Source organism: Falco biarmicus, chromosome 11 (assembly GCF_023638135.1).
Source record: "Falco biarmicus isolate bFalBia1 chromosome 11, bFalBia1.pri, whole genome shotgun sequence".
NCBI lineage: Eukaryota > Metazoa > Chordata > Aves > Falconiformes > Falconidae > Falco > Falco biarmicus.
The window spans coordinates 14,058,888-14,083,840 of record NC_079298.1 but is presented as its reverse complement, the minus strand read 5'-3'; the positions used below and the strand labels follow the sequence as shown (position 1 = coordinate 14,083,840).

The window sequence follows — 24,953 nt, the reverse complement described above, 5'->3', positions numbered from 1 at the left end:
CTAGTTATTAGATCGTGAGTAGCTGCCTTTCTGAAATCAGGCTGTACTCAGCCGCAGGTTACAGATTTAATTTGGGAAGTGCTAAGTAACAGTCTCTGTACTGTTTACAGAAGCCAGAATAGGGAGTTGCAGCGGAATTTTCTGGTGTAAAATCTTACCATTTCTGCCAAGGGTTTATTATTTGGAGCTGAGCAAAGAGAGAGAAGAGTGGATCTACAAACTTGACATGTCTTCCTTTTTTTTTTTTCTTTCTCTCTTTCTTTTCTTTTTGTTTTCTTTCCCTGGTTTCTCCATGCAGCTCGGATTGGAAAAATGAAACGGAGGAAGCAAGACGAAGGGCAGGTATGTCCCCTCTGCAGCCGACCTCTGTCAGGATCCGAGGAGGAGATGAGTAGGCATGTGGAACAATGCCTTGCAAAGGTAGAGGCGCAGCAGGATCACCAGCTGCCATTCCCTTCTCCCTACTCCTAGCTTTGTCTGCAGTTGACCTAACATGGGGCAAAAACTAACATTGCTGAGCTTGCAGGCAATGCTAACTGTCTCCCTAAGATCTGTAGTCACTTCTCTTTGTCTTAGAAGATGAATTCTTCTGGATTTTTCTCCTGTTGCATTAGTAACTTTTTTACTTCATGCACCCTTTTGCTGTTATTGAAGACTCAGTTATAGACTAAAGGTAGAGCTATTGAAGTTCATGAAGCCTTTTGTAGGACTTCATGCTTCCTATGTAGCACAGTGGGAAGAGTTCTTTCTGATCTCTGCCTTTGACAACATTAGAAATATTTTTTGTTGGGTTTTTTTGTAACAGACTGGCATTTGTAAATGTTGCATGACTACCTTACTCCAGGAAGTGCATTTGAGCAGAACCCTCCTCCTGCCGTTCATCCGAAAAACAGCAAGGAAGAAGGAGGAACAAGCCCTAGAGGAGGGAGTTGCATCATAGGGCTTTCTGTGCTTGTTTCTCAGGAAAAGCCCACAGTAGAGATAACAAATTCATTCTTGTTGCCTCAGAGGTGCATGGTGTGAAGAGAGGTGTCTTCCGATCAATGTGCCCCAAAAATGCTCTAGGAGAACTTTCCTGCTGGGGGTCAAAGGAATCAGTGGTTTACATAGTAGGGGAATTGTGCATGCAATGCAGGGGGATGCATGTTGAAATGCACATTAGCATTGTTGTAGGAACCAGAGCTTAAATTGTCGTGTGTAAAAGTGATGAACCTGCAACTTTTGATCTCAAGGTTATCAAGTTCTTCCAGCACCCATTTACTTCTAGATTTAGATCACTTGGGATGGGGTCGGGAGTAGATGCTGCTGTCTGCTCTATACTTAGCTGTCCTGGGAACAGTCCAGCTTTCCTTCTCCATCACACCATGAGTTATTAACCCCAAAGAGGTATTTCATGCATCTCAACGGTCTGCCCCTGCTTTACCCTGCGCAGAGAGAAGGTTCATGCATGACTGAGGATGACTCTGTGGACATCGAGAATGAGAACAGCAACCGCTTTGAAGAGTACGAATGGTGCGGGCAGAAGAGGATACGGGCTACTACTCTCCTGGAAGGAGGATTTCGAGGTGCGCCAGTGTTTTGGGGACCCTTGTAAATCATTCTGCTGTGGAAATTGATCATTGCTTATCTTTAAGGGGAGAGATCTGGATATTTGCCTTTCACAAAGGGCAGGACCTTCAGCCTTTGTCAGAATGTAAAGTGATTTCAGCTTTGTGCCTCTCTCAAATGATGAGAGTCAAAATTTGTGCAAGTCTTGAACAAAAGCGTTGCATTATTTCTTGCTTGAGAAATGTGGCTGAAGAGGGAATGAGTAGGAATGAGTAGAATGGGGAGATCATTTGCAGAAAATAGCTTCTTATATGTTACACATAGTAAGAAATACATGGAAATATGTGAAGAGAGGCAAATAGAAATGAAATTGTAAAAATTCCCAGCCTGGAGTGACGAAAGCTGGTGTATCAGCCTCTGGTGATGTATTGAAGGTGACAGCTAAGTCGCTTTAGCACCTGCATAAAATATTAAAGGGCCAGTTGTGCATTTATCACTCCATCCCTTTTAAGGTTGATAAATGAGAATCCAGGAACCTGCTCTGCACCTCCAGCACTGCAAACCCTTAGGGCTCCCAGACAAACACATTTTATTTTTCCTCCTTCTTTTGCTCCTTCCCCAGTGACGGGGAAATCAGTTACTGAGGAGAGAGTGAGTTATGGCAAAATTTGACCTCTCGTGAGCTTTATTGGTGAATGTAATTTTAGCTAGAAACCTGGCCCCTTTCTTACACTCAGCCCTTTGGCCTCGAAGAGGAGGATTTACTAAACTGTTTGTTGGCATGAACCTCTGGCACTAAGGAGAATCTCTTGCAAGCAACCCACGTAGTGCATGCCTAATGAGAGGAGGAATGCTGGCTCCCCCTGTTCAATAAAGAGGATGGGATGTGATCTCTTCCTATATTATCTTGAATTTTAATTTAAAATATCTCAAGGGGAAAGGCTACTATGTTAAGGGAGTTGGACTTAAAAGCCAGCTGTGTGCTCAGTGACAACGTGGCACTCCTGATCGGCTCTTACCTTTTTCTGAAATTAAATTGTAGCTGAGTTGTGGCAGAGCAGGTGATCAGGAGCACAGAGGTGAAGGAGCAGCAGCTTTGGGTTTTAAAGGCTAGCCAGTGAAGCTCATACTGTCACTTGCTGTGTCTGTAGCCTTACCTACCTTAACTTTTTTTGTGCCTGCATGGAGAGTTGCATCTGTACATGATTCCAGGTAGAGGTCTGATGAGGCCATGCAGTGCCTTATGTATTATAGTCACTACTGTCCATAGCAGGGAAGGATGTGATGTCTTGTCGCTGCTAGTCCTGATTAAAAAAAAAAAAAAAAACGACTCAGTTCATTTCTGCCCTTTTTTGTGCATGCATAATTTCTTCCTTCACCCCCACCAGACAGTTGAGTTTGAGAAGAGTATTCCACTTCCTTCATCATGGACATTGTACTGTCTTCACCTAGTTCAGCGTTCCTGGTTGTTTTTGAGTTCACTCACTGAAGTGCGATCTGGACCTTTCATATGGTTTCAGGTATATGGAGACTCTTTCAAATGAGGCTTCAGGTGGATGAAATGTGTTTAATTGTGATTAGACTGTGTAAATGCAAAGTACTTGCTCCTCATTGCATTTTCTTCCTTATTTTAAGGAGTTCCCAAATGCGTCGGTTTGCATTATACAGATCAACTGCTTTCTTCTGCCAGAAGTTAGATTCTAGCATCAGTCAGGGCTGTAACCTCTTCTAGATGGCTGCGCGTGCATGGACAGGTACTTCTGTCTTTCGTACTTAGAAATAGCCTTGCTTCCATCAGGAAGTATGGGGTCCGTCTCTTCTTTCCTTTTTTGAGACCTTCATGACACCTTCAAGAGTATTTAGTTGCATGAACAGATCCAGCAAAGGATCAGAAGTCTAGGAGTAAAGTAGAGCACAACTAGATGCAGTTCTAAACCCCTCCATAATTACCCTGATGAGAAGGCTTTTGGATTAGACTCCTTCCCTTTGTGGTGCTGGATGAAAGGTGTTGGTAGATCAGCTCACAGGCTGACCCCTTTAGCATTTGTAGTGAGGAACATCCTCCCTGTGCAGCTTTTGGTGGCAGAGCCAGTGCTGAAGAAATGACTCCACCTGAGCAGCTGGCACGTCCCTAGCGTGCACATTTCTCCCTGCCCTTCCTCCTCTGGAGCACGCCTCTGCTGGCAGCTGGATTCGGCAGCTGTATGCTCCTGTAGAGAGGCGACTTCTTCCCTAAACAGGGGAACTTCTTGCCACCAACTTTCTACCTAGCATTTTGGGATGAGCAGATAATATCTGGAGGGGGTACCTACCTACTCTATGCAAGAAATTTCTGCAAAATCGGGAGGCTGAAAAAGCAAAGCTGGAACAATCTCCCATAGTTGGCTGATTGTATCTCTTTTTAAGCAAGTTATGCTTTTTCATGCTCCCTTTTGTGGTTCTTATATTGTCTCTGGCTGCTGGCATTCGGAGGTCTCCATCAGTCAGGCCAGCTTTGTGTACTCTCAGGTAACCTTAAGGTGACTGTCTTTTTTCCTTTCTCTGCCAGTGTTGGCTCTTGCCTTGTTTTAGGGACAGAATTCTTAATTTACAGCCCTGAAGCACAGCGCAATGTTTTGGAGATGCTTTCCAATGCTTAAAACTGCTTTGTCTGGAGTTGGCAAGGCCCTCGTTAACCCCCGTCACCCGAGGCTTTGTGTTTGGCTCTGTTCCCTTTGCTGAGAAGTAGCAGCGATGTGGAAATCGAAGGCCTTTTATAATGCCAGACAGCCTTTGCCAGGCTGCAGGAATGTCACCAGTGTCTAAAGAGATGACATGAGGAAATACATAAAACCAGAGGGGAAAATAGATGGCCGTGTGTCTCATTAATTTTGGTTTTAATGGTGTGTTGCTTTGAGGAGATGTCACAGCTGGGCGAAGGGGGAGCAGGATGCTGGCCAGCGTGTATTGCATGAGTCGGTCAGTCCGTTGGGCAGCATTACAGAAGTGACTCAAACTTAACGCAGGTCCTGGCTTACTCTTTTTATCATTTTTGGTTAGTGGATAAAGTTCATAACACCCTCAAGGTGAGGAAAACTCTTTGCTACTTATATGAAAGGTCTTTCCAGGTTCTCAGGTGGAGTAAGGTTGGGAAATCTTGGGGTTTTTCTTCTTGAAAACAGAAAGGGCATGGAAATGAACAGCCCTGCTCAGATTTTGTGGAAGGTGGCCTAATACTTGGGATCAATCACAGGCTGAAACTCTCACTTGTGTGGTTCCTAGGATGATACTTGCTTCCAGAGCGCTTGCAGGGAAGACTTGCTCCTGTCACCTGGGGGGATGTCTTAGAAGGTGGAAATAGTCTTCTGTGTTGGTGTTACAGCTGCAGATCCCCAGTCAGGTCTAGTGCAGCAGAGCCAAAGCACACCACCTGGCCCGCCACAACTGGACATATTTGAGGCAGCAGGTGGAAAGAACAAGAGATAGCAGCAAGTAGGAATATGACAGAACCGAGAAGCTCTGGGGTCGGTATGTTGTCTCTTAAGCTGTTGGGTTAGGTGAAGGTGTTCAGTCAGGAAATACTTGATACTTTTAGCTGTCCGTCTGACTTCTTAAAGCACCATTTGCTATCACTTAATTTGCTTACCCAAAACTGGAAGAATGCAGGGCGTAAATGAAGATTATTTGCAATTATATGGGATTTGGAACCACTTTGCTTCAGCAGAGGGTCCTGCTTGAAATAGGGCTTTAGAGTAGGAGAGTTGTTGCTTCTGTTTGGGTAGGTGCAGAAGGCTACCAGCATGAAATACCAAGCGCTGTTTAAATCAATCACATGCTTCAGAGTGAAAAGCTATACAGATAAAATAATCAAATATTTCCCTATCTCTGTACAGTGTCACAAGACTGAAATTTCTCTTGAAATACCTGAACGTTCAGTAACCATCTATCCCCACGTCTCTGAATCATCCCTCTGAAGCTCTTTGTTACAGGGGATTATTTCATGCCATCTTTGTCTAATGAGTTTCTGTGTTTAGGAAGCCAACAAGGCTTCACAAGTGAAAGCATCAAGTGGCTCCCTCTCTGATGTGTTTTTTTTTAACGTTCAACATATTTGTAGCAATTCTTCTGTTCCTCTCCAGAATGGATGCACGTTACCCTCAGTGTTTACACTGTAAGGTTATCCCTTTAAAGAATTCCTGAGGGAAGTTCAAAAGGGTTTTTTTTCTTTGAAAGATTCAGTGTCTCTTTTTGTGTGTATGTCTCTTACTTGAAAGAAGGGAAAGGGAGGGGGGGAGTGAAAAAAAAAGTGCTTTATCTGAAAAGAATCACATCAGCTCCGTGCTGATAGAAGCCGCTGTCATCGCTTAAACGGCTTAGCGCAGTCAAAAGGCAAGAGGACTTAAAACAGTGTCTTACACAGGGATCGATGGGTGGAACACATAACTCGTAACTGAAAAAAAAAAAAAGCAGCAGCACGGGTTGGGGGGGTGGGGGGAGAGATAACGGTAATGATTGCATTGAGGGAAGCTTGAGGGAGGCTTGTTCTTTGTAACACAGCTTCAAAGGTGTCTGGACCAGCGCCTAAGCAAACTGTCCTGTGAAGTCTCTGCCTCTGTAGGTCTAGGGGGAGGCGGGGGGGATGCTTGCACCCTTCTGTTTCTTAGCAGATGGGACAAAGATTAGTAAATGCCAGGTTAGCAGCTCCCTTCTGCTGCTTCGGATTTGAGGAGAGGATTTTGTCACTTGGCCTCTCGCTGTCCGTTCCGGGAAGATGGCTTGTCCAGGAGAGGGGAAGGAGGCAAGCGGTGGATGGGGCGGTTGGGGAGATGGGGTGGGGGGGCGGGATGTCAGTTTATCGATCGCACCTCAGTCAGGAGAGCTGCAGGCGCAGTGCTCTGAGCACGAGCGGCAGCGTGCTTAATGTGATTGAAAGGCAGTTAAAATGGCGGTGACCTTTTCAGGGGGAATTAGATTGCCTGCCAAGAGTGGTTAGAGGGAGTGATAACGCCAGCTTGAGGAAGCTGTCCAGTCTGCTTCAAAGGGAGAGAGACAGAGACGGGGAAAGCAAGCTGGCAGCAAGTACCATTTAAAGCACGAACTGTGTGGTCTGATAGAACAGAGATTGCTGTCCTCTTTAGATATGGAAGAATTGAAGAATTGTAGCTAAGTTCTCTCCACCCACCCCGTCGTCCTCTTCTCCCCTCCAGCTCCCCCAGAAAAAAGCATTCCTCTGGGCACAGTAGCAGGGTAGTCACCACTGCTCTTCTGGGTTTCTTTTCCTTCAGCAGATCAGTTGCATCAAAAATAACACAGAAGAGAGAAAGACTTTGAAAATGTTAAAATGGTAAGCAGGGCATTTTCAGGGAAGGATACTTTCTAAGAAAGATCAACATGACAAGGATCTGTCTGATAGATTGCGATAACTCTTGAAGAAGGAAAAACACACAGGGATTACTTAACTCTGAAGTTTCTCTTTATTTCTCCATGCTGCCCTCCTCCCAGGCTACCAAAGGGTTTGTATCTGTTTGTTAATGTCTTACCAAGGGAAAAGAGCAGCACGACTTGGCATATGCATCGAGGGACTTGAGTAAAGCCTTATAAGCTGTAACAAACTACAGTTACCCTTGGGTGCCCATTTGCATTGGATCTCATGTCGTGTCCCATTAGAGCAGCTGCCTGGAAAGTGGGACTATGTTAAAATGCCTAAAAGTTTCTGACAGATGGCTGCAGTCCCTCTGTCAGCTTTCTGTCTCTGCAGAATCGAGATGTGCTTTGGTTTGAGCAGAAAATATTGTAGGCCAGCCTTTGCCCAGCATGAGTTAGTTGTCCAAGAAAGAGCGTTGAGGCAATAGCTATATTCTCTGCCAATTTGTTCTCCTTCTAAATACATGCAATATCAGAAACATGCCCTCAGGTGTGAGGTCCTGTCCTCAAAATCTAAGTAGATGCTTTTCAGTTCTGCTTCAGTAGCAGGTGTTTGTGAACGTAGTGACTTCGCTCATGTCTGGTACTGCTTGGCAGAAAGCTCCAAATAGAAGAGCAAAACTCAGTTGCACTTCTCAGTGTAATTTCATCAACACCAAGCTCTACAACAAAACTCTGCAAAATCTGTTTGACACATACGTGGAAACTGAGCATGGAGAAGCATCTTCTCTAATGTTATGAAGATAGTAGTGAAGCTGGCAACAGAGCTTAAAAGTCTTGCTCTAGAATCTCACCTAGTAGTCAGCCGTGCCCTCTTTTTCATGTAAAATATAATGAGGCATACAGAAAAGCTTCAGGAGGCAAGGAGAATTTCCATTTTTCCATGCCATGAGGTTCAGGCTGCATTTAAGGTGATACTAGTAAGGGTATAAATACTGAAATTCAGCAAAAGAATTTGAGCTGAACAACAGAAGTGTGACTTCTCCTGAGAGAGTGTGTGGGAAAGAAAGCGTTGCTGGCATATTTAGACCTTTTGGAAGAATGGTCTAGTAACTAGAATCATCTTCCCCATTTCTGTGTAGGTGAGTCAGAATTCATTCATTTTACCCTGGCAGGCTAAAGCAAACTTCAGCTTGGATGCAAGAGCGGTCTGTGGTAAAAGTGTAGGGAATCTTTGCCGTAATGAAATTCTTAATCTTCCTCCCACTTAGCAAGAGCTCAGTTCAGTGCCTTTCTCTGTAACATTTCCTGTGTCAACGCCCCTCGTTGCTTAGTCTCTAAGGTGAATGCATTTATACATCTGAGCATCCTTCCCAGCCTCGCAGTCTTGGTATTTTAGCCTTCCTATATTTGGTTTGATACCTTCTACTGATCGCTTCTGCCTGCTGTAAGCTTCCAAGTAGCTGAGATGTATAAATTTCATGTTTCTCAAGTGCTTATTCTGTGCCTTATCCCCCCTTTAGAGGGCTGCTGAGTCCCAGAGCACTCGTATGCCTTACCTCAGCCCTTGTGTAAAACGGTGGTAATCCTGGTAATCCCTCTGTTGCTGAAGGACAGTACTTTGTACTTGTCTGATGGAGTAGCCCAACCGCTCCTTAATGTTTGCACCTCTCTCCTTTGAGAGCAAGTGCTTGTCCATAAGGTAGTACTTGACCTAAAAATGCTAACAGATCTGTTTGCATAGCATTACATACAATAATCAGGTGGGCTGTACCTGAGTATTTGTTCGTAGTTTGTGTTCACATACAGAATTTGAGGGATTCTGTGGCTAATAAATGTCTCCTGGGTATTGTACTGTATATTAACATCAGAAGTTGACTTCAGTGAGCAGGAAAAACAGATGAGAATAGTACATGATTTAAAAAGAAAAAAGTTCAGAATTCCTACCTTACATACACAAGGCAGCGTGACCCACCATGTAATTGATGCTCAATATCATGTGTGTTTAAAGTTCATATAATGCTTCAAGGAACAGTGTTTGCTTCATTTTGGAACACAAAGTAATCAATGGGATTTAGCAAAGTAAAAATCACTTTAACTGGAAAAAAAATACTAGTGTTTATAGCTGTTAAAAGTCCTGATTGTTGATAGTACATTTTCATTAACTTGAACACATGCAAAAATTTAAGAACCTTAATTTTTATGCTCAAACTGCCAGAATTCATTAGCTGAAAGGGGTACAATCAACTAAACCTCACTGTTAGATTTACGATAAGATTTATCTGTGGGAGGAAGGGGAATTCTCTCCATTTGTCAGTATTACATATCGTGCTTGGGGGAGGAAAAGTGATGTCTGTCACCCAGCATCAGAGGAAGGAGGGAAAAAAAATAATTAAAAAGAAGACAGAAAATGTGGTTGTAACACTGTGAAATTGGCAGGGGGAGTAAGGGAGCAGGTAGCACCTAAAACTAGTCAGTTTTTTTAAACTGACTGGGTTTCAAGTTGACAGCATCCCTTTAAACTTCAGTTTTCTCAGATCTGAGACATGCAACATAGGATCTTCAACTTCCATCTGCACTTGCGTAGCTGCTCTCTGCCATACATTTTTCTAGTGGTCTGTTTGCTCTGGTTTTGAAAGTCCCAGGCTTTAAGACAGTCATTTTATAATTTCTGGTTTTTTCCAAGTGTCTGCAGTTTTGCTAGAACTGCAACCTACTTCTTGGACACTCAGGTCAAACTTCAGCCTTAAGCACACAGTAGTTGATTGACGTGATTTTAATAGCATTTTAGAATACAGTTGTTAAGTCAGGGGCAGTGAGATTTTTCTAAAGGAAAAAGGGAGCACGGGTCTCAATGGCTCTAAACAGCTCCTGTCTCCGCATGTCGTCTCTTACGCTTGGCGGTGAAACGCATTATCGAGTAGTGCCCGGAAAGTGGCTAACTGCGTTTGACACACGCCAACTCCCTGCCTCCACACTGGATAATTGCATTGTCAACTGTTCAGCAAAGTGGCAGGTGACACTGCAGCCGGATTGATTGTCCTAGTATGGAGGCTCCCAAGACTGTCAGCCACCCAATCGATAGAGTTTACACAAAACACTGTGACTGCATCTGTAACTAATTTCAGTTTGAACCTCGCAAGATGTGGCTGTCCCTGTTTCCTGGCCTCTCTTCTTCTTTTCTTGCATCTCCTCCCTGGGTGAGGAAGTTGCTTTTCTGCTGAAATCCCAGCTTTATTTTGTATTTTGGAGCTGGAAGTGAACAAATCAATGGTGTGTTTTGTGGTTTCAGAGTTGAGGGCATTACAGCACATGGCTAACTAGCAGCTCCAGTTTTGCAATCAATAGGCTGATCAATTGATTAAATTAGCACTGATTTTTCTTTCTTCTTTCCAACCTAGAAAAGAATTAGTTTGGGGGGAAGAGCACATGGGTTTGGCCTGTAAAATTCAGCCCTTGGTTTTTCCAGTCCTTGGCTGCCTTTCGCTCACAAATACAATCTCAGTGCTCATCATTATTTAAAGCAAACTGCATTGAGCCCCGCCACTGGCAGCAGCCTGTTGTAAGCCAGGGTGTCACTTTCAGCTGTTCACCAGCCTTGCTGCTTCATGCTCGGCTGCCTTAGAAAAGTCATCCTCCAAGCTCTGCTGTGCTGCTTTATTATTGGCAAAGTTGCGACATTCCTGTGATCCCTGTCAGTGGTGCTTATTGATCCAGTGATGTGAATCTGCTTAGTGATTCAAGATTACTTTAATTCTCCCTCTTCCTTTTTTGTTTGTTTCCACCCTCTCCCCAGGGGAGCAAAGGCTTTCAGATCCACCTTCCCCTGACTGTGAAAAACAAGCCATAGCTGCAAAGACCATGGCTGTTGCTGCTGCTTTTGTACTTCAGCTGTGGGTATTGAAGAGCAGCCTTTGAGATACACGTGAGGCTGTTCTCACTTTAGTGCATCGCGCTGGTGTGAGTCTCTAGGAGGCAGCTGTGCATGAATGGCTACACCAGATCAGACCTTTGGTCCGAGTGTGTTTTCCCCTCTGTAGCCACAATTCATACCTGATGGGTTACAGAGAGGCATAAAAGAAATCTCTGGAATACTCCTTGGTGCTGTGAGGGGCGGGGAAGCCTCTTCCCCCTGAGCCTTGCAGCAGCTGGCTCTTACCCCGTACAGTGGAGCTTGCCTGCCCTTTGTTCAGCACGCCGCTGCAAAATGATGTTAATGGTCATAAAATTATATGGCCCCTTTCTTTAAAGGCAGCTGTTCCTCTGATCTGTTAGCAAAGATCACTGTAAGTGTCCGAGACACTGATAAGCAGTCAGGTCTCTGGCAGCCCATTTGTGGCTCTGTGGGAGCTAATAGATGGCATCAGATGGATGCATCTGCTGTTTCAGGTGTATGCTATAATGACACAGTTGGGTGTCAGTTTTCCAGGTAAATCACTGTTTTGCTTGAAATGGTTCTGGCTCCAGAGAATTGAAACCCTTGTCCTGCAAACAGGCTGGGAAGCTTTTCATGGCACGTCATTTTTTCCTGCAACAGGCTGGGAAGCTCACCAGAAGAACTATTCTGTCCCTGTTTGTGCTAGGAAAAAATGGGGGAACAATTTCACTGCCTAAAAATGTGGCTGGGAGGGCGTGTTACAGACCTGCAGAAAGACTGCTGTTCAGCATGGCCTCATCTCTGCCTTCCTCTTGTTTTCAAGAATCTCTAATGGCTTTCTCTTTCTTCCCAAATGCCTTTTAAAATAAAACAGCATCCATGCCACCTTGTCCTCTTAGTACTAGTTTGGGATACTTCAGCAGCTGATGAAATAAACCCAGTTTAAAGCCGTTCTCGGGAAGTATGTGTGAGGCCTGGCCGTGTGTCTGCATAAACTACTTTTATTGCCTTCATTGTTTTTACTCTGCAAGAAGCCAACGAGTGACATTTCGTTAAGAAAATAGAGTGAACGTGCTGGAAAGGGAGGTTGGGCAGAAGGGGGTCACTGCAAGGAGTGTAATTAGCAAAGGCCAGTTCTGGAGATTTACGGGAGGCTTTTTTGTCTTCTTTCCTGAAACGTGTAAATTACCAGTGAGCAAAATGAATGCCTCTTCCCAGCCAAAACAGGCCCCAGTAGAGCTGCATGCCCCCGAGATGGATTTGGATTTAGACCCACTTCACAGAATTTACTCAAAATTCTGGATTTCTAGAATATATCTAATATAGATTTGACACCCACTCCACCCCCACTCTTTGGGAGCCAGACAGGAGAAATGCTAGTTGTACAGATGAATTTGATCCTCTGCATGAGCAGCATCCAGTAGCTGCATTCATAATGGTCGTGCAAATAATAATACTAACATCTTAGGTTTGTTCCTTAGTCTTGTTTGGAGCGATAATTGAACATAATTGAACATATACAGAACACCTGGTCCCCAGAACTGACTGAGCAGCCCGGACAGGAGCTGAGGAGCAGCGGTGGGGTGCGGTAGGTCTGTGCTTTCCTAGCTGTGCTGATGAAATTTGGCTGTGGTCATCTGGGTCTGCTCTGAGCTGGTTGTCTTTACCTTTCTGCTCCTGAGACTGCCAGTCTCTGTGTGAGCTCATGCCTGCGCAGGAGCCGGCAGTGCTGCCAACACCTGAAGTAGCATATGTTGTCACTTTGACCATCTGCTACTGAACATGATGGAGAAAAGGAGGGACTTGAATGTGAGGCCCTTTGTTCTGTGAATCTGCTTATATATCATGTTAATGACTCTCGATCTTAGCTTGAGCCACCATTCACTTGAGAGATGCTGAGATGACCGGTCATCGGGGGGTGGGGGGTGGGGGGGGTGGGGGTGGGTGTTGCACAAAGGAGGTGAGATTTGAGAAGCAGTGCAGAGGTCAGAGAGCATGCTTAGGCATAGGGGATGGCTTAGGGGAAAAAAAGTGCTATGACATCTTACAAAAAGGGGAAGAAAAGGATCTCTGATGAGATTTATCTCCAGCCATTATTAATAGGCACATGGAAGAAAGTGGGAAGTGTTTTCCAGTCTCCTTCAAGCTCAGCTGATTCCTGTAGCCTGCCAGTGCCTACAGCCTGGCAGCAGCAGAGAGTCATGCGAATTTTTCTGCTTTTCAGACCTCTGAGTCAGTATTTCAATAACACTGTTGCTTGCGTGGAGTACCTAAATTTTTCAGAAACTGCCTGGAATTGGTGTTCAGGCAGGCTGCTCCGAGGCCAACCCAAGCAAAGCTGTGTACACAGTGCTGGAGGGTGGCGGGCGCTCTAGGTAAGTGATCTTGATAGGTACATTCTGATTGATGGGCGAGTTTGTCTCCCAAACTGTCACAGGGTTTATAGAGGTGCCACTCAATACCAGTGCTGGAATTGCTTGTCAGAGCACCTGGCTACAAGAGCAATGGGGATTGGAGACAGAGCTGTAACTTTGTTTTTTCTCTGCTTAATGGCCCCAGCATCTGACCTGCCTGCTCACTCCTGTTTGTCTGGACCTTAAGGAGGCAGCTGGGATTAAGATTGTCAGAGGATTGTGCTGCTTTAGCATTGGGAAGCTAATTGTATCAGGGCTGGCAGCATATGACGAGCAGTTGCCTCCTACCAAATGCATGGCAAGAGCAAAAAAAAAATCTTCCACAAGGAAAAGGAAAGATATAGTAGAGTCTGTATTTTGGGTGGTTCTTTTTTTTTTTTTTTTCATCTGAAAGTAGCATTTTCAAATCCACATGTGGCATTTCGTTCCTCAGGCCTTAGGTGACTCTCCTTGTAAGAGTCGCAGCTGCTTCTGTGAATAACAGATTGTGTCTCTTGTGAATTCTTAGGTCAAACTCACAACTTAACATTCAGTTGTTCGATTTCACTTTGTTAACACATTAGGATAAAGTTCTGGTCCTGAACATTGACCTCTGGAGAGCAGCACTGACTTTAGAGGTCTGCTCTAGGCAGCGTTGCTGATAGCCATGAATTACTGTGCGACCTTCAGAAGCCGAGCCTTGCTGGAAGAACCCTTCCCCACTCCCAGTGCACGCTATTGAATTGCAAATAACCTGAGTGTGATGGTGGGTCTTCTGGAAGCTCCTGTTCTCCTCTAGTAGGTCCAGAACAATGCTGTTGCAAAGGCCATTTCTGCTTGACACCCTCCGTGCTCCATTTCACATTTTCCTTGCTCCTGGATGGCAGAGTACACTGCTGGCAGGACTGGAAGTTGTGAGCCCTCTTTACACTTGGGCTGAGTTAGTGAGAAGCAGGTGTGATCCTATCAGGCCTTCCTTGCATTTAGTGGTCCTCTTAATCCATTTATAACAGTACTTGTTCAGAAATCTGGTTTGAATGAGCCTGAGATGAATGAATAATGTCAAGCAGTTCAGACGTCAAATATTTGAACAGCTGCGTGGGTGTTTTCACTGGCTTTGTGCATGGAAGCAACCCCAGGAAGTTAGACAAGGAGGGTCAGGTTGAAATTGTGGCACCAAACCCCAGCCTGCTGGAATTGGCCTCAAAATCCATCCCTGCTGCAGATGAAAGGACATTAGGATGCCAGTGACAGGCCATTCGCTCCACAGGTGATGCTGGACTGAGCTTGATGCTGGACTGAGCTTTGCATCCTGTTCTTTGGTGTTATCTTGTGTGCAGTGGCAGTACTGGGATTTGTGGACCTTTTGATTCACATAGGAAACATATCTTGTGGATTTTGTTTTTCCTGATTTTTTTTAAAGTGGCCTCTGAAGTCCTAAAACTCAGCACAGCTTACATTCAAAGTCTTTTCTGGGTTCACAGAGGTTACTTTGTTTAGCATAGTTTCTGAATCAGTATTTTTTTTTTTTACTGTGTTGCAATGGACTGTACTTGGTCATGTTCAAAAAAAAAAAAAAAAAAAAAACTAAAATCCATATCTGGTGAAAATCTGAGAGCTGAATCACCTTATGGTGGCTTCCTTTAGGCGATGGCCTAGGAGTCCTTGTTTGATCAGGGAAGAAAATTTACCCTTCTCCTGCCCCTCATCTTAACCTATGAACTTTTCTGCCATGCCCTCCTTTGTGACTGAAATGCTCTTTCAGATGATCCCAGTGTGTATCTGTCTTCATAACACGCTGTCCAAACCCTTCCCCTGCACCCTCCCTACATAGGGAGGATAGTAGTCTGTTGGCAGTGCAGTGGTTCCTATTACAGAGCTAGATTCAGCAAAAGCTCTGGAGAATTTTCCTTTCAGACTTAAAAGGATTTTCTTAAATTCAAAGGTTTTGAGAGCAAGGACACCAGGATTGTGAAGTCAAGGTGCCTTTATTTGTTAACTGTATCGCAGTAAGCAGATCTTCTTTTCTTAAGCTCTAACCATAAACCACTAGTTGGCTTGAGTCACTTGGGAACAAAATTGATGGAAAGGTGCGTGTTTGCTGTGTGCTTGGCATCCTTGCGGAGAGAGGGACACCGAGAGCAGTCCCACATACATTCACTCTTTGGGGCGCCTTTTCCACCCTCCAAGGCACTTCCTCCAAGTGTTCATTGTCTGGCTAATGTTCAGATCACCTCTGGGACTGGCCAAGTCACAGCTCCAGCTTTGCATGATTTGTGTTTCCCACAGCTACAAGAAAAATGAAGACCTGTGTGTCCGAAGTTTATGGCCTTTGAGAAGTGATGGGCTAAAGTAATGCCAGGTGCAGGGGATGGTGTTACTGCAGGTTAAATGCCATGCCTGTAAATTACCGCCCCATCGCCCACTGTGACTTCTCAGGAAGCTTTGAAAGACTATCCAGCTTCTCTGACAGGTCTCTCTTACTCCTCTAAATCTTCTCCCAAACATTGCAATGAACTGAAGGGGTCAAGATTTACTAGATAAGCCATTGCAGCAAGAGAAGGCGGCTCATGACATGTCAGCTGGCAGTGTGCAGCCCAGTATGTGACATACTTTTAAAGGGGTCTGCTCAAGGGGGCTGCCCCAGTGACACTGCAGAGCTGACCTACAAGCATGGCACCTGCAGTACCTGGTGCAGGCGGTGGATGCTGCATTGTCGATGCTAGTTGTGTTACCTCTGCTAAAAATTAAGGCTGGCAATTACTTTGAAGTAAAAGGTAGTTTATGCTTCTAGGGAAAGGTTAGTCTTAAAATCATTGTCATGCTGCGGTTATCACACGTTAAGGACCTTCTTTATATTCAGGGAAGAGAAATATCAAATCCATATAAACAAATTTTATTGGGGTCTTAATGAATCGGTGAGAGCATCCGTTCCTCCAGAACGACAGTAAAGAACAGTGTCTGCATGGTGTCCTTGGAAATGAGACCTTCACCTTGCCCTGCTCTCTGTACAGTTGCAGACTGTTAGAAATACAGCCCGCTCTTCTGGGCTGGGAAAGTGCAAGTTTGCTGCTGACTGCATGAGCTTGTGTAAGTGTGCTGGTGAGAGCCCAGTGGGGTGAACAGGCTCAGATACCTGTAGCGCTAAAAGGACTACCCTAAGACTTGGCAGTGTCCTCATTCTTCAGGCACACACCTGGTTTTCAGTGCTTCTACATTAATTTTAGCCTGTCTTCTGCATTTCGAGCCACCTTCACAGTGCTGAAATGTACCCCCTTTGGGGCATTTGTGCAAAGCCAAGGCCATGTATGTCTGCCTTACTCTTTCAGTGTTTGCAGGTGGGATGTGCTCCCTGGTCTAGCCACAGACTTAGCTCACCAGCCATCTGGATGTGCCACGTCCTCCAGGCTCCAGCATGTACCCTCTATCCGTGAGCCACATGTCCAGGTCTGCTGTTTGGACAGTGGGGTGCTAAGTGAAGGAGTGTACGGGAGGCAGCCAGAGCAACCAAATTTCTGTCAGCATTGCTTAGGTTGCCCAACAGCTTAGATCTGCTGCAGAATTGAACGTGAATGAGGACCTTGCACCACCCTAGGATTCAGGGGATCTTTGCTTAACTTCCACTCTCATGGGAGAGAGCATATCCAGTTCAGATGTACTCATAAGGAGTAAATATGTCTTCCTTTAGTTTCTCTTCTGTTAATGAACCTTAGGCAGCAAATACCACGTGAAGGTTCATCGTTGTAGGTGTTTGTCTGCAGGTTCAATTAAAAGAAGCCTGGTTACAATCAGCAATAACACAGTCAACAAAATGCTTGGGAACCAAAATATATTTATATTTTGGTAGAAGGTGGCAATTGTTACCCAGTTCAGTCTGGGGTGGAACAGTTCATACTTGCTTCCTGCTGAAGTTGGAACTGGGCTCATTCCTGATCCACCCGTGTTGGAAGTGCAGGACTCTTATTGATTTGCACTGCAGTTTGCTTACATAAGAAGTGCTTGTAAGGAGCTGTTAATGACTGTGGAGTCTGATTATTTTTTTTTTCCTCCTAGAAACAGGTTTCCTATTGTTAAATGGTTTACGTCTTAAAAATCTCAGGCATGACTAAATGAATTTAAAAAAGAAAAAGGTATTTCTAATTGTATTTTAGCTTCTGCCTGCCCTCTGCATCTGAATTGACTAATTCAGAATGTCCCTGTGGCCTTCTCTTACCTGCTAGTAGTGCAGTTTCTGTGTTAACCACTTCTGTGAAAAATCAGTCTTCCCTGTTTTCTGTGAAAAATCAGTCTTCCCTATTTTGCTTCAATTTTCTTCTGCCTTTGAGAGGGACCCTTCCAGTGCCTTCAACTAACTTGTGTTGAGACCAAAAGGTCAAGGATATTTTGTTTTCAGCATTGAGGGGCATTTTAGAGCATAAAATCCAGAAGTTAAAGCATTTCTGTGTTTCCTGTGCAGTCTTTGGAGATGGTACCTTTTGTGAAGCTGTTAAGAGGAAAGGACAGCCTGCAGACTGGTGCTGTCACGCCATCCTTGGGAGATCTCCTACACTTCACCTCCAATTCAAATGCTTATCCCTGTGTTTTATTTTTTTCCAGGTTCTGGGTTTATCATGTGCAGTGGCAAGGAGAATCCAGACAGCGACGCTGACCTGGATGTGGATGGAGACGACACACTTGAATACGGGAAACCACAGTATCGTTTTTGAAAGGCTCTTACTGAGAGGGAACCTAGAGGTGCATCTTCAGCTGGCTTTCATACGGCACTGCCCTGGGTAGTTGTGGATAATCTGTCTCTAGCCCTACTGGATGTGGCACCGCCTTCTCCAATTGCCGTGTTATTTGAACTAGGAGGGATTCCCAGCTACACACTTTGAGATCCCTCTTTTGATGCAGCACTCCTTCAGACTGGTTGGTGAAGTAGGAGAGACATTGCAGGAGGTCAAAGTTAGTGTTTCTCTGTTCTGCTTCATAAGCAATCTGTTGTCTCCATCCAAGTTGCTTCCGTATGGATAGCTTTTCCTGCTTCATGAGCAGAAATTGAGTTTATTTTCTACAATACACCCCTTTGTTTTCAGGGGGGTTGCGCACTATTCACTTGCTGCTCTGAGAGGCTGTAAAACTTTCATTAAGGGCAGTTTTGGGGAACTTCTGGGAGCCAAACTCTTCAGAGAGCGCTCTGGGAGACACAGCCATCAAGAAGAAATTCCTGCAAGGGTATTAGGCAGACATTGGCTCAGCTATGATGAGGGGGAATGTATAGCTATGAAATTAGATTTTATTTAAATCTGTACCAGCCTTTAAAACTGAATCCTCAACCCTTAGCCAGTGAAAGATCTCTGTACCTCAAACAGGAATAGTAGAATTGTGCAAGTTAGACTTGCAGAGGTTGAGGAATTGGTTTTCCCCTTCTAAGAGGCTGTGATGTTGCAGTCAAAAGACTTTTCTTTCTACCCAAAATAAAACTTTAAATCCAGAATTAAAAAGCAAACCCCTCCATGTATACCAGCCCCTCTTCTTTTGATGTGTCCTCAGTTGGAATGAATTTGTTCTGTATCCCAGATAGTGTCCTGACCATCTCAAAAGCCTTTCCACTGTCTGCAACGAGGCTTTACGTTCCTTAACCCCTTGTGCTCAGGTACACAGAGGCAGACGTTATCCCTTGCACTGGGGAAGAGCCAGGTGAAGCCAAAGAGAGGGAGGCGCTCCGAGGTGCTGTTTTAAAGTAAGTACTGACCCTTTCTAATTTGCTTTCGTTACTTTTGGGGAGTCTCCATTTGTGCAAAATACCCGTTCACTTGAGCGCAAGGATCACGACGAGAGGGACTTACAAAGTAAGTATCGTGTGATGTGTGGGTCTCCATTTCTACCCGTGCAGCGTCGCAGAGCCTTCCTGCACACTCTCCCTCCCTTAGCCACTGCACTGCACAGCCAGTGCTGTCTTCTCCCTGAACAGTGCTGGACAGAAGGTGAATTCTGGCAATGGTGAAACTGTGCTGTACTAAGGCCTTACGTGTCATTTTGCTTCATGATGAAATGTGGCCTCTCAGTAGTAGTATAACACGATGCGTGGTGCTGTCTGAATTGCATCCCATTATGTATGTGGGGTACGCAAACTAATTCCTTGGCATTCGGCTCTGAGGTTGGGGCAGGACACGTGCTCTGCCCACATACATGTGTGGAGGATATAGGCAGCCAGCATTCAGGGCACTTGGGGAAGCATTTCAGGCAAATAAAATGAGTCTTAACAGGGAGGTAGGATTGCTTTCTAAGCCCTCTGCCCTGCATAAAACAGGGCTTAAATTACCCCTCTATCTCTTTGACTGAGTGATCCTGTGGGGTCAAGGTTGAAGTGATTGATAGAGCAGTGAAATGAAGTTTTCTTACTGCTTAGCCTGTCACAAACACTAGTTCAAAATTAGGTTCCACTCCATAGAAAAGTGGCATTTGCTGCACTGGATCCAAACCATTGGTCTGTTCGGTGCTTTGCTAACCGTGCTAGTCTGTAGGCAGGGCCTCAAAGATGCTGAAGCTCCTTCACAGCCAGGACAGTGATATTGTCGCAGGAGGGTATCGGGGTACCCTTTAATCAGTGGCTGTGACACTTAGTGCTTGGTGAGACCACTAAGGACCTGAGACATGGACACCCAGTTTCTTCACATGGCTCGCACCTAACACATCGTTCTGCTTTTTGGGCGAGGTCCTTGCGTGTCTCTGGACTTGTTTGCCCATCTCTAAATGAGGAGAGGTGATGTTGCTTGTAAGAGCACTTCGAAATTCTGGCAAGTTTCTGTAGAATTGCGGTAGGGTAGCTGATGCCTGAAGCATGAGCTTATATTACCTTCTGAGAGCTGATATGTTACCCAGCCACAGGTCTGCAGCCGGCTCTGCAGATCTTTCTCTTACAGTCTCTGTTACTGGCTTGAAAGTGAACGGACAGGGTTAGGAGTTATCGGTACTTCGATGCTGCTGTGCTTCAAATGGAAAGATGGAAAAGATGGGGCTTATGAAGGTGTAAAGTTGTTCTTAAAGGGGGAAGGTATTGCAACACGGAGGATTTCTGGTCACAAGTAAGGTTTTCATCTTTGAAACTACATATTCAAAAATGAGCCTTGCGTCACAGGTGCTGTTTGAGAATTCCAGGCCTTCAGTCAGTATCACAACCACCACGTGATTCCACAGAGGTTGCAGCTAGAAGTGCAGGTTGGGAGAACACTGGTGGAAAAGCGGGCCAGCACAAAAACACACCTGCAGCAGGCCAGCCACTCAAATTTTGAAGCCTAGACTGATGGATAGAAGTATTGCATGAGAAATAGTGGGTGGAAGGGGTAGCTTTTCCTGAGCACCAAAATTTTCCATATTCAACCTTTAGCATTCTGCCCTTTTCTCTTTTAGTGGTGGCACACCCAGTACTCGAATAACACCGGAGTTTTCTAAATGGGCCAGCGATGGTGAGTGTTGAACTTGTAAATTATTAATTTGTATGCTACAGGAGGGCAGATAGATATTCCATATCTTCTGATTGCCAGTAATTAGGCAAATAGTAGTTACAAACGCCCTTGCACAGTACCAGCAGATGTGTATGCACATACAATCACGCTATCTTTTTGAAACTTTACAGCACAATTAACTGTAGCCAGTGGCAGCTGGGGGAGTTCCCAAAAATGCAACTTTAACTGGCATGGTAATGAGAGATAGGGATTGGATTGACTTGCTGTCGTGTCACTAGCAGACAGACTGCTGTGTCACAGGGGGAGCCATCAGAGCTTGACTATGTGATGGTGGTGTTCAGCTTCTGGGGGTTTAAACTATACAGAGACATGTTGCTTGGGGTTTTTTGCAACTGCTTTCTTATCATCTTCCCTTTTTTAAAAGGGTATGCTAGAGTCTTGTGTCATGATCTGTTGGGTGGGTCTTGTCCTTGCTGTCCTCTGTATAGCCAGAAAAGCCTGCAGCGCTGAAGCCTGCACCTTTAGAGTCACAACCCTAGGATCTGCCCTACTTCATGACCTGTAGTTGAAAGCTCATAGCATTAAGGGAAGGGGGGGGGTGTGTGTTAAACCCATTCAGCTGCCAGGTTTTTTTATCATGCCAGCAGCACTGGAAGTGTAAGCAGCAACCTAGTGGAAATATGAGAATAATAAAACCTGGCGCTTTCCAGCTGTAGATGCCAAATCCATTTCCAGAGCCGGGCAGTGCTGCTCTGGCTCCCTTAGGAAGGGAACTGAAGCTCAGCGACCTGAAGAGACTTGTCCCAACGATTTTGTTCTCTGTTTTGTTACTGTAATGCTTTGGGCATTTGATTCCTAGCCTTGAAAGTACCTACAAGACATAACCTCTTGCCAGTGAGGGAAATAAGTGGGTAGAACCGGTTTTGCCAAGGGCATGATGATTAAATGGAGAACATAGGATAACTATCGCAGGCATTTTCTTCTGTGGGATAGGCAATCGCATTTATTTTCTGTGATGTGAGAGCACTTGCTTGTAGGTGCGTTCAGCTTCAGTAACTGCAGCCACCGGGATGATGAGGAAGCAGCCCTGATGACTTGCTATGAGCAGTTTTCATCATACCTTTTCCCTGAAGCCATGGTGCCGAACCAGCCTGGGGCTGGCCCCAGCACAGTTCATCTGGCTCATCTCTAACTGGTATCTCACACCCCCTCCAGTGCTGGGAGGAGCCGTGGGACGGCTAGCACTAGGAGAGCTATGAGCAAGCTGTTCTGTCATACTGGTTACCTGGCATACATTTTTCTCCCTTTATGTGTCTGAGGGGTCTCCAGAAAAGGGAGAAGCTGAGAGGAGGATCTGGGCTGGGTGAATTACGCCAGACCCACCTTTCTGGAAGTACACTTTGCCTTGGCAGCTGCATCACACCTTTCTGAATTAAATCCCGGCTTAAACAACTGGTACATCCGTAAGGGTCAGTTACTATGAAGTGGAGAAGAGGGTAGGGGTTGTATCTTCAGCCCTGAATCATAGAAGTGTGGTGTCCAGTGAGAGGGCCTCCCTGCTAGACAGGGACACGTAGCATCAGTCTCTTCTCTCTCTTTCCGAGAATCAGCATGAAAATGACTCATCAAAGTCCTCTGCTTCTGAAACTGTAACTTGCTCAGACTGTTTCATTGCAATGATCAAATGTTCTCTCACTAATTTGTCTGTTCTTCCCTCAACAGAAATGCCCTCAACGAGTAATGGTGAAAGCAGTAAACAGGAGACTATGCAGAAGACCTGTAAGAACAGTGACATTGAAAAGTGAGTGTAAAGTGGATAGCTTTCATTTTTCTTGATTCAAGGAACCGTATGTCCCATCTGGTGTTCCCAGAAGCAGTACTGGTTTGAGGGTGAACATACTTGAAGCTTTTACCACTGAGAAGGAAGTTGTACAATGGTGTCCAACATGAAGCCTGAACTTGGAGCTGTTGGTGTCCTGGCTCGGTGCTGCTGTGTCCACAGAGGGCCTGTAGGGAGCTCTCCCCCAGGTACCTGTGTGGTCCAGTACCCAGTGACAAGGAATTGAGCACAGCTTCCAAAGGTCTTCTCCACTCCAAATTGCTGCCTTTTAGAACACGTCGATAGATATATCCATGCTTTCTACCATATTCTAGTTATGGTGGGTTTTCAAGTATGTTGTGTGGTGCGTAACAGCCTAGACTAGAGCTGGGACTTGATGCGAGGTGAAGATTCAGACTCACTTTAACCAGACGAAAACCATTGGCTTGTCAGGCTATGCCTTTTTTTGTTCCCCCTGCAAGATTTCAGCTATCAATGTATCATGGGATCCTGCTTTTACTAGAAAAGTTAACTTACCACTGCATCTTGGGTTTTGAGGACAGTCCTTCACATGGTCTCAGTTCTGTTTTCTCCATGGTACCTGCATGTTTCACCCTTCATCTCTCCAGCAAAAGGGAATCCCAGAAGCCCAGTAACTTGGCAGAAGCCTCACTGAGAGAATTTCTTTTCCCTTAAGATACAGGTTTCACCTTTGAATGATCGCTAACAGAAATAATCTCTCAGTTCCTGAGTTTTTTTACCTGCAGTCCTTTCAGTTGATTCAGAAGTTTTAAGTCCCAGTCTTTGAATATACAACGTGCAGAGGCTCCTGGCCATCTGCTTTCCTGTCCCTTTCTGCTCTCTGGATATCCTGCAGCCTAGTCCAGGGTAGAAACAAATGGTTTTATCTGCACTGTGCAATTGAGTAATAACCTCTATCCTCAGCCTCCTTGCACATGCTCCTAGGGTAACTTACTGCTCAAGCAGATTCGATGATCCAAGCCTAAAACTACAGGCTCTTCACTGCTGCTGTGGATTGCATTAATTGGGATGGAGCAGCGTTTAACTTGATTATTGCCTGACATAAAATGTTGCCCCAAGATAAATGAGAGAGAAAACAGCTTCAGTAAGGTGGAAGCAATGAAGTAGTTGTGGGTTTTAAACAGACAGCATTTACTTTTTGGGGATGAGATCCATCGATAATTTGGGATCCGGAAAAAATGGTTGTGTTAAGATGACTTTACAGGAAGTTTTTATGTTTTGAGGGTTTTTTAATGTAGTTTGTGCTCCTCCTCCTGCCCCTGGTCCTGTCTCAAGGCGTCGTGGCCCTGGCACATTTCATGATCTCTGGCAGTTCAGCTTGGCAAAGCACATGTTCACAGTCAGGGATTAACTGAGGAAACTCCCTGCTGCAGAGGAAACTTTAACACTGCTTTGCTGTCTTGGCACAGGCTTTTTATTAGCATGTCCCAAACATGGGCTGTCTACTGTTTGATGCTTCTCAGTGAGCAGGCTCCAGCCAAGGACCAGTGAATCTGGGAGCTCGCAGGTCGATGCAGAAGCAGTTTTGTCCTTAGAGGGAGCCAACCATTGCATGCTGTCTTGATGGCAAGGACTCATCCCTTCTGCCCTCATCTGTCAGCCTCTGTCTCAGCCACTGCTTGGCTTCCCTTTGGGCCTCCTGCCTGTCAGCCCAGCAGCCCTCCACCCTCCCAGATCTGCTCCTATGGAAAATCTTTAAACTGCGGGAGCTGAAAGGATTTGACATTTTCCAGAACACTTGAGCTCAAGTGATAAAATTGACATAGCTTTAATAATCTGATCAAAGAGGCTTTAGCTAGCACCTTTTGAAGGATCCCAGAATCCTTTCCAAACAACACTTGTGCTAACACTGCTGTGAAGCGGGGGGAGTGTGTATGCGTGTGTGCACGTGTGCCACAATAACCTTGCCCCAGTAAAGCTTCAGTTCTGCAAAAAGTCAGCAAAACCCACTAGAAAATACAGGGAAAGCCTTAAGTGTCCTGCTGAATCTTCCCAATAATGTTGATTTTTTTTCAAAAGTAGTAGGGAGAGATTTTTATTTAAGGTGCTTTATTTCAACGAGGTTCAGAAAACAAGATGGTGTTTCAGGTGGAGAATTTCTAGCTGCTTTTTTTTTCCACCCCTCCTTTCCTTTGAGATTCATGTGTGATAAATAGTTTCTGTCCTGCCATTTAAGAAGTCTGAATGCTCTGTGTGCTTGTCTGTGTAGAGGGGTTCTGTTAAATTAATTGATAACAGGGATCAGAGCTAGAAGCCTACAGAAAAGGAGGGGGAAGGGTTTCACACTGTCTGGCTGCTTCCCACTCCACTGCTGAGCCATGATATATGGCGACCCAGCCCAACAGGCTAAATTGATTCATCTCTAGTTCCTGTTTCTTAATCTGGAGCTAAATTGGTTTCATTTTTCTTGTTTTGGGTGGTGCTTACAGGAAGTTTTTGGCAGCATCACTTTACTTCATTGTTTGTAACTTTAATTTTTGCCT

At 45.0% G+C, this 24,953-nt stretch overlaps 1 protein-coding gene across 11 annotated transcripts in view; it reads left to right on the top strand.

Annotated features, from left to right (window-relative positions):
- The window catches only part of RNF220 (ring finger protein 220), a 232,054-nt gene that overhangs the window by 180,408 nt on the left and 26,693 nt on the right, over positions 1 to 24,953 (top strand). For 8 of the 11 annotated variants that reach the window (XM_056355265.1, XM_056355263.1, XM_056355262.1 and 5 more), the window contains 6 exons: positions 299 to 420; positions 1,433 to 1,565; positions 17,758 to 17,854; positions 18,797 to 18,883; positions 20,554 to 20,609; positions 22,332 to 22,410. In XM_056355265.1, coding sequence (XP_056211240.1) covers positions 299 to 420; positions 1,433 to 1,565; positions 17,758 to 17,854; positions 18,797 to 18,883; positions 20,554 to 20,609; positions 22,332 to 22,410 — 574 coding nt within the window. The remainder of the gene's footprint in view (positions 1 to 298; positions 421 to 1,432; positions 1,566 to 17,757; positions 17,855 to 18,796; positions 18,884 to 20,553; positions 20,610 to 22,331; positions 22,411 to 24,953) is intronic. The other 3 variants (XM_056355268.1, XM_056355269.1, XM_056355270.1) reach the window with 2 other exon arrangements.